This window comes from Protopterus annectens, chromosome 1.part2 (assembly GCF_019279795.1).
Source record: "Protopterus annectens isolate FY-2018-M chromosome 1.part2, PAN1.0, whole genome shotgun sequence".
NCBI lineage: Eukaryota > Metazoa > Chordata > Ceratodontiformes > Protopteridae > Protopterus > Protopterus annectens.
In genome coordinates this window covers 714,859,212-714,879,347 of record NC_056727.1, presented here as the reverse complement: position 1 = coordinate 714,879,347, position 20,136 = coordinate 714,859,212, and the positions used below count along the sequence as shown (strand labels likewise).

General features: G+C 41.5%; 1 protein-coding gene across 1 annotated transcript in view; it reads left to right on the top strand.

The window, feature by feature from the left end:
- LOC122792407 (presenilin-2-like) overlaps window positions 1–20,136 on the top strand; it is a 773,941-nt gene that overhangs the window by 243,629 nt on the left and 510,176 nt on the right. The window contains exon 3 of the mRNA XM_044060195.1: window positions 14,236–14,465. Coding sequence (XP_043916130.1) covers window positions 14,236–14,465 — 230 coding nt within the window. The remainder of the gene's footprint in view (window positions 1–14,235; window positions 14,466–20,136) is intronic.

The window sequence follows — 20,136 nt, the reverse complement described above, 5'->3', positions numbered from 1 at the left end:
AAAACTGGCAAGCAATCACCCAAGACAAATGGGTCCTGAATATTGTGTCTCAAGGTTAGATTCCACTTTCATACTTTACCAAGGCTAAAAGGAATGCCAGACCTGCCACAAAATCAAAGGGCAGAGGCACAAAAACAAATTTCAGCCCTCATGGATATGAGAGCTATTCAAAAAGTACCACAACAGGAGCAAGGACAAGGATTTTACTCCAGACTCTTCCTGGTCCCCAGAAAGGACAAGGCCTGGAGGCCCATACTAGACCTTTCAATTCTGAATACTTACGTGGATATTCCGAAATTCAAAATGTTGACATTACAGCAGCTTCTACCCATGCTGGGCAAGAAGGCTTGGCTTGTTACTCTGGACCTCAAAGAGGCATACCTGCATGTCCCTATCAGACAAAATTGCAGAAGATACCTCAGATTCAAAGCTGGTACAATGCACTACCAATTCTCTGCACTGCCCTTTGGCTTATCTACTGCGCCCGGGGTCTTCACAAAGTGCCTGGCACCAGTAATTGCATTTTGCAGACAAAAAGGGATTCAAATATATCCATATCTGGACGACTGCCTCATTCAAGCAGAGACAAAGGACATTCTTCTACAGCATCTGGTGTTTGTAGAAAGGTTGCTAATTTCTCTAGGGTACACAGTAAACGAAAAGAAGTCAAAACTAGTGCCCTCGCAACAGATTATATTCCTGGGTGCCAGCTTAAATACAACAGCCCAGATGGCTTACCTCACGCCAGACAAACAAGTTCAACTAACTCAATATTTTCAATTGCTGGCAAGAAAGTCCCATCTCCCTGCAAGAAAAATTTTGCAGGCCCTGGGATTCATGGCATCTTGCATACTACTAATACCATATGCCAGACTGCATATGAGGAAATTACAATGGTACCTGAAACTCCACACTCTCACAGTTTAGAAGCAGTAATACCAATGATTCCCTTCCTACAACAGGAGTTTCGATGGTGGGCACAGGCATGTCACCTAAACAAGGGTCAGCCTTTTACCCAACCCACAGCCAGGCAAACTCTAACAACAGATGCTTCAGATTACACCTGGGAAGCACACATGGCAGGAAAATGCATTCAGGGCAAGTGGACCACAGACCAGATGCATCTTCACATCAATCAAAGAGATGTTGGCTGTTCCAAATGCCCTAACAGCCTTCAAGGACCTTCTACATCCAGGACAATTACTACTAAAGACAGACAACACCACAGTAATGTGGTACATAAACAAGCAAGGGGGCACTCATTCTTATCCCCTATGCAGGCAAGCCATGACCTTGTGGAACACAGCTCTAACGTATCAAGTTCACCTGCAAGCACTATTCCTGCCAGGAAAGAAAAATACTCTGGCAGACGACCTAAGCAGAAATATCATGGACCCTCACAAATGGAAATTGAATCCACAAATCTTCAGCATGGTAACGCAAAAGTGGGGATGCCCAGACATGAATCTTTTTGCCTCCCCACTGAATTGCCAACTACAAAAATTCTGCACAAGGACTTAATCACAAGCAAGCATGGAAAGTGGATGCTCTTCTGTTCAACTGGAAAAACCTAAAAGTTTATGCCTTCCCGCCACTGCCTCTCCTTTCAAAGGTACTCCTAAAAGCCAGACAAGAAAAAACAGAGATGATCCTGATTGCTCCAGACTGGTCACACCAGCACTGGTACCCTATCTTAAGGAACCTGGCTCAAGGCCCACCATGGATTTTGCCTCAAATTCCACACCTTCTGCCTCAACAAAACAATCAGATCCTGCACGGTCAACTCAAAACCCTAAACCTGGCTGCATGGCAGATACATTAGTCAAACAGACAACACCTCTCTCTCTAAAGCTGTTATGGATGTCATTTTGGAGGCCAGGAGGCCTAGCACCAGGAAATCTTACTCAGAAAAATGGAAGATATTCTGCACCTGGAGCCAGGCTTAAAGCCTTGACCCTCTTGTTCCAAACATTCCTCAGATTTTACAATACTTAACTGAGATGCTGGACAGAGGCCTATCCTTCTCATCAATTAAGATCCACGCCTCTGCCATTTCAGCACATTACAGCACGGATCCTCCTTTATTCTCTCATCCCTTGCTAAAGCAGTACCTCAGAGGGGCTAAAAATATAAGACCGCCCCGGATAGCACCAACACCAACTTGGGACCTCAATTTAGTTTTGGAAAAACTGACCCTACCACCTTTTGAGCCAGCCAATACAGCCAATCTAAAATTTTTATCATGGAAAACAGCTCTGCTCTTGGCAGTAACTTCAGCATGAAGAGTCTCAGAGCTACAGGCATTAATGGCAGTGGAATATTTTATAATTTTTCATCAGGACAGGATACCTTTAAGGACAAACCCTACCTTTATGCCAAAGGTGGTATCTAGTGTGGCTCTTAACCAAACCATCCATTTGCCAACTTTTTATCCAAACCCCCAGAATAAAGGGGAGAAACTTCTGCATTCTTTGGACATACACAGGCAGTTACACATGTTCATCGTGTTTCACTGTTGCAGTCATGACTGTAGGGTTCTCCCCTGCCGGCAGCCAGCCCTCGGTTGGCCAGAATCCCAAAGTCTGGGTCCGGCGTCGGCTGTTCAACCATGCTCCCTGACGTCAGAGCGCCAGGAGTACAAAGCTGACAGCCGATGCCATCTTCTCCAGTCTTTCTTGCCATGCGGTGATAGCAGTTCGCAAGTGCCGGTCGGCTGACTCCTGACTATTTTTTCTGATATACTTCAGTCCGAAGACTTTCTTCTCCACTCAAAGCTAAGTACCCCGTTGGGGAAACTTTTTTCTTGCTCCACTCCGATGTCAGAAAAAGTTAATAATTGTATTTCATGTGGGAAGCAAATACCTCATAAGGATTTTCATTCCTACTGTATTCCTTGCTTAGGCCCTGACCACGACATAGCTAGTTGTCGGTTTTGTGCTAGATTCAATCAACGTACAATTAAGCGAAGGTACGATTTTGCTTTTCATTACTTCGGTAGGCAATTTAACTACAAAATGTCGTCTGATACGGTCCCGGCTACCGGAGTTCACAAACGTCGCAAGGATAAAGACAGGCCTCCGAGGTCCAAATCTGATGATAGCGCACAAGCGGAGCCAGCTTCAGGTTTGGCCATCGTCAGTGAGGTGCTTTTGCAGCCCCTGTCGTCGGCCATTTCAGAACCGATGGCTGAAACGGACTCTCATGTGGAGCCAACGAGGCTTTTAAATATTTCTGTTGCAGGACCTTCGGACAATGCTCCTTCGGATGGGTCCGGAGCCGCTGTGCAGGTACCGGCTTCCGAAGGGGTTTTCAGGCCTACTCAGCTACTAGTAAAGGCAAAGACAAAGGCAAAGACTCCTTCTAAATCAAAGACTTCAACACAGGCCTCTTCTGAACTGGCTCCCAAGTCACAGAAACAGTTACTCAAGATGGCGGAGGATTTACTTACTATGATTAGGGGTTCACATCCCCCTCCAGACAAAAGGCCAAGGCAGGATGTGTTTTATGATTCCTCTGATCAGGCTTCTGTTTCCTCAGTTTCTTCTTCTGATCAGGAATATTCTTTCCCTCCTTATGAGGATTCTGATGCTGAAGAATCCATTCCTTCAGCTTCTCCCCCCTGAGGATTTTTCTTTTGGGGAAACTTTGCATGAAATGAGGGAACATTTCCACTGGGAAGGACAGGAGTATTTGGAATCCAAGAAAAGACTGAGAGATTTTCTTCTTCTTCCCCAACATAGACCCCTAGCTATTCCTCCTGTTTTGGATATTGTGGATGATGCCTTTTCGGAGGCTAACTTAACCCCTGACTCTTTTCCTCCTGCTCCTGTTAAGCCTGATAGATACTACAGGGTTCCTGATTCCCATCAGTTTTTATACAAGAACTCTTCTGCTGATCCTGAAACCATTTCTAAAGGAGTTAAGGCCACTTCTGCCAAAAATCCCATTCCTACTGAAAAGGATTCTCGATCCTTAGAAAGATGGGGCAAAAAGGTGTACACTTCTGCCACTTTGTCCATTAGGGCTTTAAACTGCCAGTTTCATATGCTTAAATACCAGCAATTTTTCTTGTCTGTCTTAAAACAAAAGCTTACTTCCATTTCTGCCTGTGCAGATAAGGAATTACTTGACTTATTGCATGCCACTGAACAGGCTGGGAAGCATGGTCTACACTGTGGATTTGATGCCTTGGAGGCTTCTTGTAGGGCTGCGGCCTCTGGCACAGTCATTAGAAGGCATGCATGGCTAAAGGAACAAAATTTACCTGAACAAGTAAAGGCTAAATTATTGGACGCTCCTGTTCAGCATAATGTTTTGTTTGGATCAAAAGCTGAAGAGGTGATTAAAAAGATGGAGGATAAGGCGAAATCCATGCAAACAGTTAAATATTTCTTACAAGTACAGCCACCTAGATTTAGCAGAATTGGCCTTCAAAAAATTGGTCCTTTCCCACGTCAGGCAGGCCTCAGAGGGGTAGACATAGACGCTCCAGAGGGAGGCCTCAAACGCAAGCTGCTTATAGACCAAGACAGTGGACTGCTTCCACCCCTAGGGGAGGAGAGGACAGGTCACAATCTCAAAGGAAACGAACTCAATGACTCCCTCTGTTGGGCTACAGGAACTTCTTGCCTGGCAGCCCCTCTCGGAGGAAAACTCTCTCTTTTTTATCAAAATTGGACTCAAATAACCCAGGACAAATGGGTTTTGGATGTGATTTTAAGAGGTTACAAATTCCATTTTCATACCTTGCCAAGGCCAAGCGGATGGCCAGACCTTCCAAAACATCAATTGACGGAGGCCTTAAACCAGGTGGAAGCTCTTTTGGCTATGAATGCCATAGATCTGGTTCCTCTTTCAGAGATGGGAAAAGGTTTTTACTCCAGGCTCTTTCTAGTCCCAAGGAAGCAAAACTCATGGAGACCCATTCTGGACCTGTCTGTCTTGAACACCTTTCTAGAGATTCCAAAATTCAAGATGCTTACTCTACAGCAGCTACTTCCAATGCTGTCCAAAGATGCATGGATGGTAACTTTGGATTTAAAGGAGGCATATTTACACATTCCCATCAGGCAGGATCGCAGAAAATACCTCAGGTTCAAGGCCGGATCGAGGCACTTTCAATTCTCTGCGCTGCCCTTTGGATTGTCTACTGCACCCAGGGTCTTCACCAAATGCCTGGCTCCAGTAGTAGCTTACTGCAGACTCAAGGGAATTCAAATTTACCCTTATCTGGACAATTGTCTAATTCAGGCAGACAGCATGGATGTCTTACTCCAGCATCTAGAATTTGTACAGAACCTCCTCAAGGGGATTCTCTGTAAACATAAAAAAGTCAAATTTGACACCATCACAACAGATAACTTTTCTGGGTGCACTTCTAAACACCACAACCCAGATGGCATTTCTGACATCCGAAAAACAATTACAGCTGGTTTCAACTTTCAGAACCTTGGCAACTCTAACTCAACTATCTGCAAGGAAATTCCTGCAGGCTTTGGGTTACATGGCCTCCTGCATCCTTCTCGTACCATATGCAAGACTACACATGAGGAAAATACAGTGGTACCTTAAAAGTGTATGGTCTCAGCATTGCCACAGTTTAGACATACTGATCTCTGTCCTTCCTTGCCTTCAAAAGGAATTTCTTTGGTGGTCCAGGGCATGTGCTCTAAACAAAGGGAAACCCTTCCGTCTGCCTCCTGCCACTCAGATTCTAACCACGGACGCCTCGGATTATGCTTGGGGAGCCCATTTTCAGGGCAATTGTTTGCAGGGCCTTTGGACAAAGGATCAGAAGCACCTGCATATCAATTTAAAGGAAATGTTAGCCATTCAGAAAGCTCTATTGGCCTTCAGGAATCTTTTACAACCAGGACAACTGCTAATATGGACAGACAACACCACAGTTATGTGGTACATAAACAAGCAAGGGGGATCTCATTCCTCCCCCCCTTTGCAGACTAGCCATGGATCTATGGAACACAGCTCTAGCTTGCAATTTGGATCTTCAAGCTCAGTTTCTACCAGGGAAACAAAACTTCCTGGCAGATGGTCTGAGCAGAAACCTTTCGGATCCACACGAGTGGATGCTGGACTCCAAAATATTCAGGATGATAACAGCAGTCTGGGGATGTCCTCGCATAGACCTCTTTGCATCCCATCTCAATCATCAACTACAGAATTTTTGCACCAGGACTTTCCACAGAGAAGCTTGGAAAGTGGACACCCTGTCATTCAGTTGGAGGAACCTCTCGGGATATGCCTTTCCTCCTCTTCCTCTTCTTCCACGGGTTTTATTGAAGATAAAACAGGACAATCCCAAGATGATTATCTTGCTGGCTCCAAATTGGCCTCGGCAGTTTTGGTATCCAACTCTTAAAAAACCTATGCCTGGAGCCCCCTTGGGTTTTACCTCAGTCTCCGAACCTTCTGTCCCAACATCAGGGTCAGGTTCTACACTCTCATGTCAGAACTCTCAGCCTGGTTAATCCAGGGCCTTTGATTTCTTCTTTACTGCCCAAGCAGGTTATGGATGTCATTTTAGAAGCCAGATGTCCTAGCACTAGAAAATCTTATGCAGGAAAATGGTAAAGATTTTGTTCCTGGATGCAGGCTCAGGATTCTGATCCTCTTCTTCCTAACATTACTTTAATTTTACTTTACTTGACAGATCTCTTACATAAGGGTCTCTCTTTCTCTTCCATTAAGATACATGCCTCTGCTATTTCTGCTCATTATAATACAGACCCTCACATCTTTTCCCACCAGCTCATGAGACAGTTTCTCAGAGGAGCTAAGAATGTAAGACCTCCTAGATCTCCTCCCATTCCTGCTTGGGATCTCAGCTATGTTTTGGAAAAACTAACCTTGCCTCCTTTTGAGCCTGCTGCCTCTTCTGACATCAAGTTTTTATCTTGGAAGACAGCTATCCTGTTAGCCCTAACCTCTGCCAGGAGAGTTTCTGAGTTACAAGCTCTTATGGCTGTGGAACCTTATATTATTTTTCATCAAGACAGGGTATCTTTGAGGACTAATCCTACCTTCATGCCTAAGGTGGTTTCCAAAGTGGCTTTTAATCAAACTATACACTTGCCAACCTTTTTCCCCACTCCTCAAAATAAAGGGGAAAGGATCTTACATTCCTTGGATGTACACAGACAACTACGTTTTTACTTGAACAGAACCAAGGACATCAGAAAATCAGAACAATTGTTTGTTTCTTATGCTTCAAGTTCCCAAGGTAAAGCCATTTCAAAACAGACCATTTCTAAATGGATTGCTCATGGAATCAGATTTTGTTATTCTCACCATGGTAAGCAAATCCCAGGGAGTATACAGACTCATTCCACCAGAGCTGCTGCCACTTCTGCGGCCTTCCTCAGGGGAGTTCCTACCAAGGACATTTTGGAAGCTGCAACTTGGAGTTCAGTGCATACTTTTTCTAAGCACTACAATCTACCTCTCTACTCTAAGTCTAGGGCAGGCTTTGCCTCTGCAGTCTTGCAGGGCCTTTTAGCCGCCCTTCCTCTCTATGACCACCTCCCTTTCTTTCAGCTTTGGGATTCTACCCTACAGTCATGACTGCAACAGTGAAACACGATGAACATAGTACAGTTGTGTACACCTACCATAAATGTAAATGTTCGAGTGTCTTCACTGTTGCAGTCTGGGTTTCCCTCCCTCCTGTCCCCTCTTATTTTTACTTTTGTGTATTTCCTTTTTTCACCATTCTTCTGAAGTGTATTTGCAAAGGTTATGGGACCTTTTTCATTTTGGGACTCCTGACATCTGGGACAAGAAAAACTGGAGAAGATGGCGTCGGGTGTCAGCTTTGTACTCCTGGCGCTCTGACGTCAGGGAACATGGTTGAACAGCCTACGCCGGACCCAGACTTTGGGATTCTGGCCAACCGAGGGCTGCCTGCCGGCAGGGGAGAACCCTACAGTCATGACTGCAACAGTGAAGACACTCGAACATCTACATTTATGGTAGGTGTACACAACTGTACTTTCTACTTGGACAAAACAAAGGCTTTCACGAAAACTGAGCAACTGTTTGTAGCATATGCTGCAGGATCACAGGGCAAGGCTATCTCAAAGCAGACTATATCCAAATGGATAGGTCACTGTATTCGATACTGCTACACACAGCATGGAAAATCAGTCCCAAATAACATTAGGCCACATTCCACCAGGGCAACAGCCACTTCAACAGCCTTTCTCAGAGGAGTACCTACCAAGGAACTTTTGGAGGCTGCCACTGCAGTTCTGCAAGGCCTCATAGCCAATCCTAACACTCTCTATAGACCAGCCACCCAACCTCAGCTTTGGGATTCTACCCAAGTGTAATGACTGCAGCAGTGTAACACAATGAACATAGTACAGTTTTGTACCTATCATAAATGTAGATGTTAGAGTGTTCACACTGCTGCAGTCCAGGTTACCCGCCCGCCATCCCCTCTGAACTAGCTAGACTTATCTATACCTTTCTATCCTATACAACCCTTGGGGTGTATTTGCTGGTAACTGAAGGTATTGTTTTTATTGTATACTTTTGATTAGCAATATGTATTGCCTACCTATTTGGGGGCACCTGACATCTGGGGCAAGAAAAACTGAAGAAAATGGCGTTGGATGCATCTTGTATACCCCTGGCGCACTGACATCAGGGAAGAAGCGACAGCAACCGACGCTGGACCAAGACTTTGGAATTCGGGCCGACTGCGGGGACCGCCTGACGGTAGGATAACCAAGTGTAATGACTGCAGCAGTGTGAACTCGAACATCTACATTTATGTAGGTACAAAACTACTTTTTCAGAAGTAGTTTATTTGATTATTGTTGTTGAGGTCTCTTCCCCCTTCCCCAGGTGAGTTATTTGCAAATCAGTTAAAGAAAATGGTTTAATTTGTATGTTGGCATTCTAAACCCGGAGTAAGGGCAGATGCTTTATTTATTGTACTCTAATAACTACAGTCGTTCAGGGATATCTGATTTAGAAAGGTGCATGTAGACAGTCAAGCTGCAGATATGTTCCTCATGGCATAGCTGCCACTTGTTTGTTTATTGATTTGCAAAACATAAGTTAGGTTGTCATTCCAGAGTGAGGGCTAGTTTCAGTTTCTCTGCCCTTTATTTCACATTTGTTTACTTCCATCCTCACTTTTATTGGGAAGTAAATGAAAAAGACCAAGAAGTCCAACGTCCAATACATACTTGATCTCATCATCACGAACATGGGAGCACAATGTTCAACACCGGAAGTATACCCCTCACTGGTGAGATCAGATCACAACTACCCTGGGAGGTCCTCCCCCCCACCCCCCCAAAGAAAAAACCAAGAAAAGAGAACTCTAAAAGCCACTTTCACACTCACACTTAGTGTGACTGTAGTGTTTTCCTTTCAGGCCCAGCCAGGAAGACAATACTCAAGCCTGGCTCTGAATCACAAACAAATGCCTTCTAGCATCTGCCAGGGCTATGGAAGCAAAACAAAGAAGCAAAACAAAAAAAAGCAAGACCACCAACCAAAGGAGTCTGTGCCCTGGCACAGCTACAGCAACAAACAAAAACAAAGAAGGAGGAAGCTACTAGAGCAAGAGCTAAAAGGAAGAAAACTAAGGCAATAATAAAAAAAGAGCTCGAAAAAATCATTTAATATAAGCACACACTGATAAAAGCAGCAAAGATTTCGAGTATCAATGTGTAAAGCAGCTCTTAAATACATTTAGTCTGTTTGCATATTGGTTTGTCCTGAAGTCCTTCAACCACTCAAGGAGTTGTGTTTTTATTGGGAGATACTAAGGTAAACTGCTTTGTACTCTACCCAAATTTCATCAGTATCAAGGAGACTGCATCCATTATAAAGAAAATAGTACAGTGTTTTGAGATGCTCATTTTATATATGTATATATGTATGTGTGTATATGTATGCGTGTGTGTGTATATATGTATATATATATATATATATATATATATGTGTGTGTGTATATATATATATATATATATATATATATATATATATATATATATATATATGTGTGTGTATATATATATATATATATATATATATATATATATATACATATACATACATGATTTTGGGCTGTTGTATGATTTAGAAATGTGTGCATAAAGAAATTCACCTAGAGAGCATAGTAAAGTGAAGGTTGACATGTATTTTCAGGAATGTATAATTACTTGGTAATGATTGAAGATATCCAGTCTTAATTCTTTGTTCTACATATAGAACCTTACCTTCTGTCTATGCTGAGTGTTACAGAGAGAGAAAGGGAGAGACTAAGGAAAAAAACACAGGAAATTTAAAGAGTTTTTCAGCTTTGAAATCTGTAACACACTGAGTGCTGTCACACAGTTATTTGCAATCCATGGACGTTTAGTTGCTCTAGTATACTAGTAGATGCAAAAAAAAACGGAAAAAAAGAAAGTGTAGCAGTATGAAGTGCTTTACAGATTTGCAGGCTGTTAGCACTGATTCACAGCAGCCAGAAATGAAGCGTTTATCTAAGCCCGTAACAACTTTAAAGGCTGTAATACACACACACACACACACACACACACACACACACGATGAAGAACAACAGTAGGAGGTGAATTATGACTTTAAAGCTGCTTCACCTTCTTTACACTGAACTATGATGGCTGTTTATGCTGTCAAGCAAAGACTAGAGCATAACATCACTGAAAACTTTAAGCAGTTTTTTTACATCAGACGTGTTTAACATAGTTATTGTCTTCTCCGTTTTGGAACTAGGGTGCTGTAAAATGCAAGTCCTCAATAGGATGCCTGTTGTTAGATGACCTCACACCCTCTACCCCACTGTTTCTGTCTTGTATACATATTTACATTTATTTTGCATATTGCATGACTTCATACCTATTTTAATATATCATTATGTTTACTCATTAATTACATTTTTATTCTTGGTTATTTTTGCTGTAGATCATTTATTGAAACAAACCTTTTTTTTAAATAAATTCTTAATCCATTATATTTCAGCATTTAATTTTACACTGTTTCACTACAACCAGAAGGACTGCATGTGTCATTCTCATTTGTTTCTTTAACTATAATAGTGTTATAATAGGCTAATTGTCTTAAGAAATAGCTTGAACCAGTGGAAGGGGCTGACTACTTTGGTGTCTTCTGGCAGGAGAAGGGTGCTTTCGTTAATATTTAAGTATTTATTTTATGATATTTAGCAACTGCATCCTGATTTTTGATGGTTGACTGCTATGGTGAGTACCCCATACAATTATATTTTCTGACCGCCTTTATTCATATTCCAGTCCTCCTAACAGTCTTGCCATTTTAGTTACCTTGCTTTTGCAATCTTCAATTAAACTAATTCCTTCTCTTGATGTAGTCTCCAGGAATGCACACACATTCTGACTTCCGTCTCTCTGGAGTCTTATCCTGTTGTACTTCTCAGCATCTGATTTATTTTTACTTGCAGTTTTACATGTTGCTCCTTATAATTTGTCTTTGAGGTCATAGTGGTCATCCGGTCTGTTGTACTTCTCATTACTCTCCAGCTGAAGGACTTTTATTATGCATTTCTGCTGCTGTTTTTTTTCTTTCTTTCTGTATATGTCATCCTGCATGTCTTATGATTGCATTCTTAATTTTACCGATCAGCCTTCTTGTTATCTTTCTACATTTTTTTGTTGTGCTATCTCCTTTTATATATCATTGCTATTCATATTTTTGTATCACTAGCCAAAAAAAGTTTAATAATATCTGTATTTCATTCATCATGAAGGATTAAAGGCCTTAAAATAATTCAGCTGTCCTGATTGGACAACCCTACTTATACCTGGTATTTTACTGAGTGCTCCGAAATGACTTGTGTCTGGCTTTTCAAACCATGAAAGGCCCACCCTATTTGACCTATTTCTTCACCAAACCAGTGGCTTTACAAATACATGTATTTGGGAACTAAATTTACATCAACAAATAAACAAAACTGGGAGGGATACATTCACAACTCAACATATTTTCAGACTATGGAATAAGTTACCACTACAGGTTAAGCAAAGTGCTATTATATCTGCCTTTAAGGCTGGTCTTGATGACTGGATGGGTAGACACAAATTTACACCAGGTTTATCATGTACAGCCCTGCTTGATTTGGGAGGTGGGCACTATTAAGTAACTGTTGGGAGTGGCAAGACCTTTTAATTGGGTTTGCTTAAAGGTGCGTATGGCTAAGCCTCTTATGGTTTCCTATGTTCTTACTTGAGTCATAGGTGTTGAATATAATTGGTCTCAGCATTTATCCTTGTAGGAACCCCCCTAGGTACTCCCCCCTCACTTGAGGTAGAGCGACATTTGTTAGTTCTCGCTAGTGTCTACCAGGCAAATTTTTATCAGCTCACCATTCAAGGGTTCTTTCACAAGCCTTTTATGCAAAAGCTTACTGAATGGTTTTCTAAGGTCCATATACACCCTTTTTGCAGCCTCATTTGACACAACTTCTTTTGAGATACTCCTTTGCTCCTTTGTACTTTCTTTAATTTACTAGGTGGTAATATAAGATTTAACTAACCTGTAATTTCCTGTGTCTTGTGTCTTTTTGAATAGGCACTACCATGGCTTTTCTCAAAACCACTGACATCAACATGTCAGTAGATTCAGAAATGAATAGCTTCATATTTCAGAACAGATTTTTCAACTGAGAACTACTGTTGTACAAAAAAAGCTGCAAATAAGTAGTTTTGAGATAATATAATCTGTTGTCAACTTTGCTGTACTTGAGGAAATGTGGTTAGTCTAGGATGGTACAGACCACAGTGGAAGTTATGTCAACTATTGTGTTATAAATTTACAGATGCTGTTTTGAGAAATAACTCAATTATGTTATTGCATAAAACAGTTATACAGAATACTCCACATGCACATATAAACATGCACATATAAATGGGCGTATACAGAAAAACATTTTAAGAAAACTGCTTGCCTTTACCAGTTATGCTGTTAGCATTTTTTTCTGAAAAATTATGTTTCTGAATATCATGTTAAAAGGGTATTGTCTTCTGAAGTTCACTTTCAGCAATGGGATAAGCAAGCATGTATGCATGCTGAGTGGCTAACACTGTCGTTTTATCCACACCTGGAGCGGCCTGCCAAATCTAAAATCTTGGAAGTCTCCTATTCCTTGTTCTTTCATTGATGCCTTATGAATCTATAAGCCTTTCAGTCATGCAAGAACTGTGCCAGTCAGAGGCTTGGAGAGTATTTCTAGGTGATTCCTGTAAGAGATGTTGAAATCTGACAGAACTGCCAGTGGAAGAAGGAAAGAATAACTGCTCAGGATCTTGGTTTGCAATGAAACCAAGGCTTGTGCTGCTGTGACATATCTAACTGTGTGGAACTCTTTATTCAAGGTAAAAGTACAGATCAGCAATTTACAAGGCAACAACGAGAGGACATATGTCCTTCTCCTCTTAAGTATGCAACAGAGTACAGACGTTTATTGAGTTTTGCTTGGAAATGTTTGTGTAGTTATTTTTACACCCCAAGCAAATTTCAAAGAATTTTTCCTTAGACAACAAATGTTGGAGATGTGATGGAGAAAAAAAGAGGTAACTGGGAACATGTTTTTCTTGGGGGGAGCATAATGAGCTGTCAGATTTTAAAAACTGTAAAGAATACTCTGTCAAAAGTATAGGCGTGCAAATGGCTATAACTAAGAAACTGATTATTTTGAACTGGCACACAGGATCCGAAATGCCTAGGTACAAGTTTAATTCTGTCGGCTGCTAAAAAGCAATTACTATAAAATGTAAATCAAAATCTAGACCAGCTATATATGAAGTATTGAATATTGAAAAAAAGGTAAAAAATTGGAAATGGGATCTTTAGGAAAGGAACAAGTTGCATAAATATAAACGGAATTTGTGGAAATAGTACATGTAAAATAATATTCAGGAGGAGGAAGAGCAGCGAGGTTTAAGGGAAAGGAGGAATTGAGCAGTTTGTGTAATGTTGGACTCTATGAGAGTTGTTAAAAAGAGAAAATGTATATGTAATATATAATGTGTGTAAATGAAAACAGATGTAATGTGGTTTGTTTTCTTTTTTATGTATGTGTGCCTCTGTCTTAAGTGATAATTTGATAAAGGTGTTTAAAAAGAAAATGGTATAAGTATAAATTGGTAAGCACAGTGAAAAATCCACAACAAGTTTTTAATGTACATTTTTCTTTTTTGTCAGCACCAACATTCCGATGGAATACCAATCCCAAATGATGCAACAGATAATGGAATACTTGGAACAGGGCCAGAAGTTAGAGATTCCACTGTTGATGATGACGATGAAGAACTTACCCTTAAATATGGAGCAAAGCATGTCATCATGTTATTTGTGCCAGTAACTCTCTGCATGATGGTAGTGGTTGCCACAATAAAATCTGTCAGCTTCTACACACAAAAGAATGGACAGTTGTGAGTATGATCATTCATGCACATTCATTTGCATTTTCCATTGTCTTAAGTAATTATTTTTCTGTTACTGAGAATGTTTAGTCATGGATAATACTTTTATTGCAGTTTATTTACTGTCCCCGTTGTGGCACCACTTGACCCTTGCCAGGTCATCTTGAAGTGTTAGTCATGCTTCATTAGATATTTATCCTGGCTTTTCCAGTCATTCAGTTTACTCTTTGGTTGAGTCAAAGCCTGTAATAATAACCCAAAAGAGTGGGAGAATAATGGTTCACCCGGAGATGTGCTGAGGCCCGATGCCACAGGTGGAAGCTCTCGATACCTTTGAGAGGACTATTATCATCCAGTAACACTCATCCAGGAGGATATTATTCCCCTTAGAAAATTGGCTCTCTCTAACATCACTTTGTATGTTTTTATTTTAAAAAATATTTTTGGTGTGTTTTGATGTCACATTGCTCATCAGCTTAACATGTTTGTGCAAGAAATCTGAACAAAGCCTGAAGTAATTGGGGGGGGATGTATAACTCGTATTATTCTATCAGCTTTCTATGTTTATAAGAATAATATTGGACAGTTAACCAAGGTAATGGACAACAGGCATCCATGCCGTTTATACCTTTTGTATGTGTATCTCACCACAACTCTGTTCTAATGGCATTAGAAGTGTTGCCCCGATAAAGGAAAAGTACCACTTTAATTATGTTAGCAGCTAAAAAGTGATAACTGGCAAGTGAAAATCAAGGGTGTTAGACTGACCTAAGAAGATGTGCTAGGCATTCTAAAATCAGTAAAGCAGTTTGAGTGAGGCTTGTTAGACAGGAGAAAGAACAAAAAGCATACTCTAAAATGGAATGGGGAAGATAAGAATGTTGGGGAAACTGAAAATGGCTCAGAAATATAAGCAAGTGGTATGTAGATGTAATGGTTTGCAGATTGTCTAATTTTAAATGTTAAAAAGTTTATGAAGAAAGTCAATATGTAAACTAAGTACAAAATCGTGATGTGATGTTCATGCTGATTTTGGATGCATACTTGATAAGTTGTGAGTTCATTGAAATTGTGTACAAAAAATAGTATAGTATTAGGACTGAAGTAGATCTCTTTCCAAGGTCTCTGTTTATTTTTCTTTATTAATGTTCTGAATGTAGTATTTTATCTTAAAACAAATATTGGGAAGGTGCTATTACTTTTCATTTTTAATTCAGAATTAACTTTATAATTTGTTCTTCAACATTTTAAGCAGTACATTGTAGGTATTTGAGTATGCATTCAGTTTAGAACATGATCAGTTAATGCATACATCATGAAAATTCAAGTGTTTATTTGAATGCTCATCAATATGCATATGAACTTTATGCCAAATTAGAAATGTAAAGTACAGGCATTGAACACTTTTAAACAGCACTTTCTGGTACTCTGTTTTCAGCTGATAAAGCAGTAATGGATATTGCCCCCATAACATTAATAAAGAAAATTATTTTGAAGTAGGATTATCATGATTTTTTTAATATTGATAGCGGAATGGTGATAGCAGCAGAGAGACGAAAAAGAGTGACTGCTACCTGATTTAAGTACCTTTTACTGCCTTTACCTTTGCGACTGTCTATTCTCGCTGAAAAGCGAGAAAAAAAATGCTCTTTTCTTAGAATTCAGCTTGTTTTTTTTGCATTTATTTAATACCTGCACTTTAAAGTTTGTCTTTTTGTTGATTTAAATGTTGAGGCTGCTCACTCAAGTGCGCTAGCCTGTGTAAAGTATTTACTGTGCATTTTCTGTTGCCTGTTTAGAAAAAAAGAAAAAAACAAAAAAATCCTTGTTTCCCGCCTTTCCTGAGCTAGAATAGTCCCTAATACAGGTATTGCTGTATTCTGGACTTTAGAATAGTTCCTGTGTTGCCCATATCCTTACTTGGATAGAAGGAAGCTTCTTTGTTCACCAGTGGGAGTGGGGAGCTTTGAGCAGCCTATCTGTCCCTGGAAGAGTGATCTCAGCACAGAATCTTGTTGTTTATTGGCCGTTTTGGGCTAATTCCTAGCTCTTTCAAGTCCCCTGTTTAAAAACCCGCTTTAACGCAGATTTGAGAGATTTTGCGCATAGCGCAGCACCGGGCAGCGTCGTCTAAACAGGTTTAAACTATTACCGGCTTCACAGAGTCTGCTCTTCACTTTTTCCCTTGGAACTGATCTATATATCAAAGGAAGCACTCTATTTTCACTTTATAGCCTTTCACTTGCACTTAGAAGAAATTTTAAAGCACTAAAACCTATCTTATACTCTTCTAAATACTTAACTGATCCTCCTAGATCAGCCAAAAGTAGTAATCATAAATATCCTGACATGTCCAAAGGTCAGTTTCATGTGTACTCTCCAATCCAGCTGGTGAATATGGAAATCTTAACGCAGTGTTACAACTGCCTGATGTACACAGACAACCCTCTCCTCCTCCCAACAAACTCAAATATATGTGAGAGATGCAACTATATTGCCAAACTGGAGGCTGAGCTCTCTCGACCCATGGCTGGCACAGTCACTCAGGAGAAAAAGGTAACCACACACCACAAATCCAGTCTCACATAGACCTATAGCAACAACACATAAACTCACAAAAACATACTTGGAGGCTCTAAATAAAAATCTGCCTAAGCAGCAGAGACCTCCAAAGCAGACACCCAAACAGCTGCTACCCCACAACAATACCCATGTATCACATAGTCCACAAAGTCAGTGTGCCACACAGTCACAGCCCTTAAGGCTAAACAACACACCTAATACACTTGTAATAGGTGAATCTATAGTCAGACACAATGACGTCCCACTCACCAGGCTGAACAAGGAGAAGGTCACTGTAAGCTGTCTGTCGGGTGCCAGGATCCGCCACATAACACACGCACTCAGGTCACTCCAAAGCAAGTACAAATATGACTCCGTCATTGTCCATGCTGGTGTGAATGACCTAAGACGTACCTCCCTGGACTGCATGAAAAGAGACATAGAGGAGCTCTCTGATCATGTAGCCCAGGCTGGTATGACCCTGACCTTGAGTAACATCTTACCCTCACCAAGAATGATGCCACAGTATAAAGACAAAATGATAAGTTTTAACAATTGGCTAAAGTATTGGTGTCATTCAAAGGGGATCCAGTGTCTGTCAGCCTGGGATGACATGTTCGACAAGCAACGTTGCTTCGCTAGGGACGACTTGCACCTGTCACCCCTGGGCTTTTGAATACTGGCTAAGGCTCTTGCCACCCCCATAGTGCCTTTTTTAGGCAAGGCTCAAAAGACAGACCCACCTCCATAGACAATACAAGGAAAAAGAAACTAAGGGTAATGCTGCTCAACGCCAGAAGTCTAAACCTCAACATGCACGCACTCGAGACTCTCCTCAGTATGGAGAACATCGATGTCTGTGCAGTAACAGAAACCTGGTTCAAGGCTCCTGAACGCACCCCAGCACTACCAGGTTATACTTCATACCATGCTTTTCGGCCACAAAACTCGGACTGAGCCACAAAAGGAGGGGGAGTATCCATATACATCAAAAATACCCACACCTCCAGGTTAGTAGCACTGCACGAAGCAACGGAAACCATCCATGTGCAACTAACGGTGGGCAAAACTGCCTTTCCGTTTATAGCCTGCTACAGACCTCAGGAACCCCACTCGGCCTTCCTGAGAACACTGGAGAACATGAAGGTCTCTCCAAACACCTTTATATTGGGTGACTTCAACTACTCAAACATTGACTGGGTAAACTACTCAAGCCCACACACCCTCGCCCAACGGTTCCTAGAATTTATAAACTCAAATGCTATGGAACAACTGGTCACCACCCTAACAAGAGGGGAAAACATATTGGACCTGGTCATCACAAACATAGGGACTCTGTTCCACACCAGAGGTATACCCCTCACTGGTAAGGTCAGACCACTAATTAATCTCACTGGACATCCATATCCCATCCCCACCCCCAGCCAAGGTAACCACGGTGAAGAACTTCTCAAAAGCAAACTTCACACTTCTCAAAACAGAGGTGGTATCCTTCAAAGCCCCTGGGCCAGTGGAAAACGCAGCTCAAACTGCAGAATCCTTCACAAATGCATTTTGTGGACACCTACAGAAATGTATGGATCATGCTATCCCAAATAAAACTAAGACTCACTCCTCCAAAGGCAGGAGACCTGTCTGGTGGACCCCGGCCATAAATAAGCTATACAACAAAAGGAGGAAGCTACTTCATGATAAAGCAAAATCCCAAAAAGTGAAGGCATCTCTGATCAGTAATAGCAAGAAGCTACGATCCCTCATAAAATCATCTAAGGCCAGCTTCAAAAGAAAACGTGCACAAGATACTAAGGACAATCACAAGGCCTTCTTTAGTTATGTCAGGAACCTGGGTGGCATCTCCCAGATATACTCCGAGTTAGTGCAAAATGACAAAAAATACACTGAACCCACAGACATTGCCAACATCCTGTCAGACAGATTCAGTGCAAATTTCTCCCCCCAAAAGAGCAAATCTCCATCCCAACAGAGTGTAGCCTCCCAGACATCACAGATGAACAGATGAGAGCTCCCCTCTCCAAAGCAAAAAACACAGCATCAATGGGACCGGACAGTGTCCCGGGCTGTGTCTTACACGAGCTACAAGATTAACTTAACCCTCACATTAAGTCACTGTTCAAGCTCAGCCTTACCACAGGATATGTACCCAAGGAATGGCGTACAGCAATGGTGGTCCCGCTCCACAAGGGAGGTGCCACAACAAACCCCGGAAACTGTCGCCCTATAAACCTGACTAGCCTGGTCTGCAAAGCTATGGAGCGTATCATCTTGGAACTCCTAAACAATGACATCGTAAACCTTCTAACACTGGATCCTACCCAATTCGGCTTTGTTAAAGGCAGATCTTACCTCTTGAACCTGGTCAACTTCTTTGAAACAGTTACCAGGACCATAGACGCAGGGAAGGTAGTCCACACAGCCTACCTGGACCTTGCAAAAGCCTTCAACACAATATCCCACTCAGGAATCATAAATAAGCTCACTAGCTTAAATATCAACCCCTATGTCACAAGATGGGTTGCGAACTGGCTCAGGGATAGAACCCACATGGTCAGAATTGCAGGTGCCTTGTCAGACTCTAAACCAGTCACAAGTGGAGTCCCACAAGATTCAGTCCTGGGACCTCTCTTGTTTGGTATTTATTTCTGAGGTACAGGCAAACACGGGAGGACTGTGGCTGACCAAGTTCGCAGATGACTGCAAACTGGGTGCCATAATAGACTCTCCGGCTGACATAAGCATCCTCCAAAAGTGTCTCACAGAGACAGATAACTGGTGCCAAAGCCATGGCCTGAAGCTAAATGCTAAAAAAAATGCATAGTCATCCCCTTTGGGAAAAACAAAGTGCCCACAGACTACCACATAGGAGGTAATCCATTAAGTACAGAGGAAGTAATTAGGGATTTTGGGGACCCAGGTAGATAGTAATCTCTCCTTTGACAATCACATTGCCAAAGTGGTTAGAAAGACCTTCTATATAGCCCACCTCATCACGAAAGGTTTCACATCTAGATCAAGAGAGGTCTTGGTGCCACTCTATTCATCACTCATCAGGCCCATAATTGAATACAATGCCCCATTTGGGATGTACCTTACCTGACAC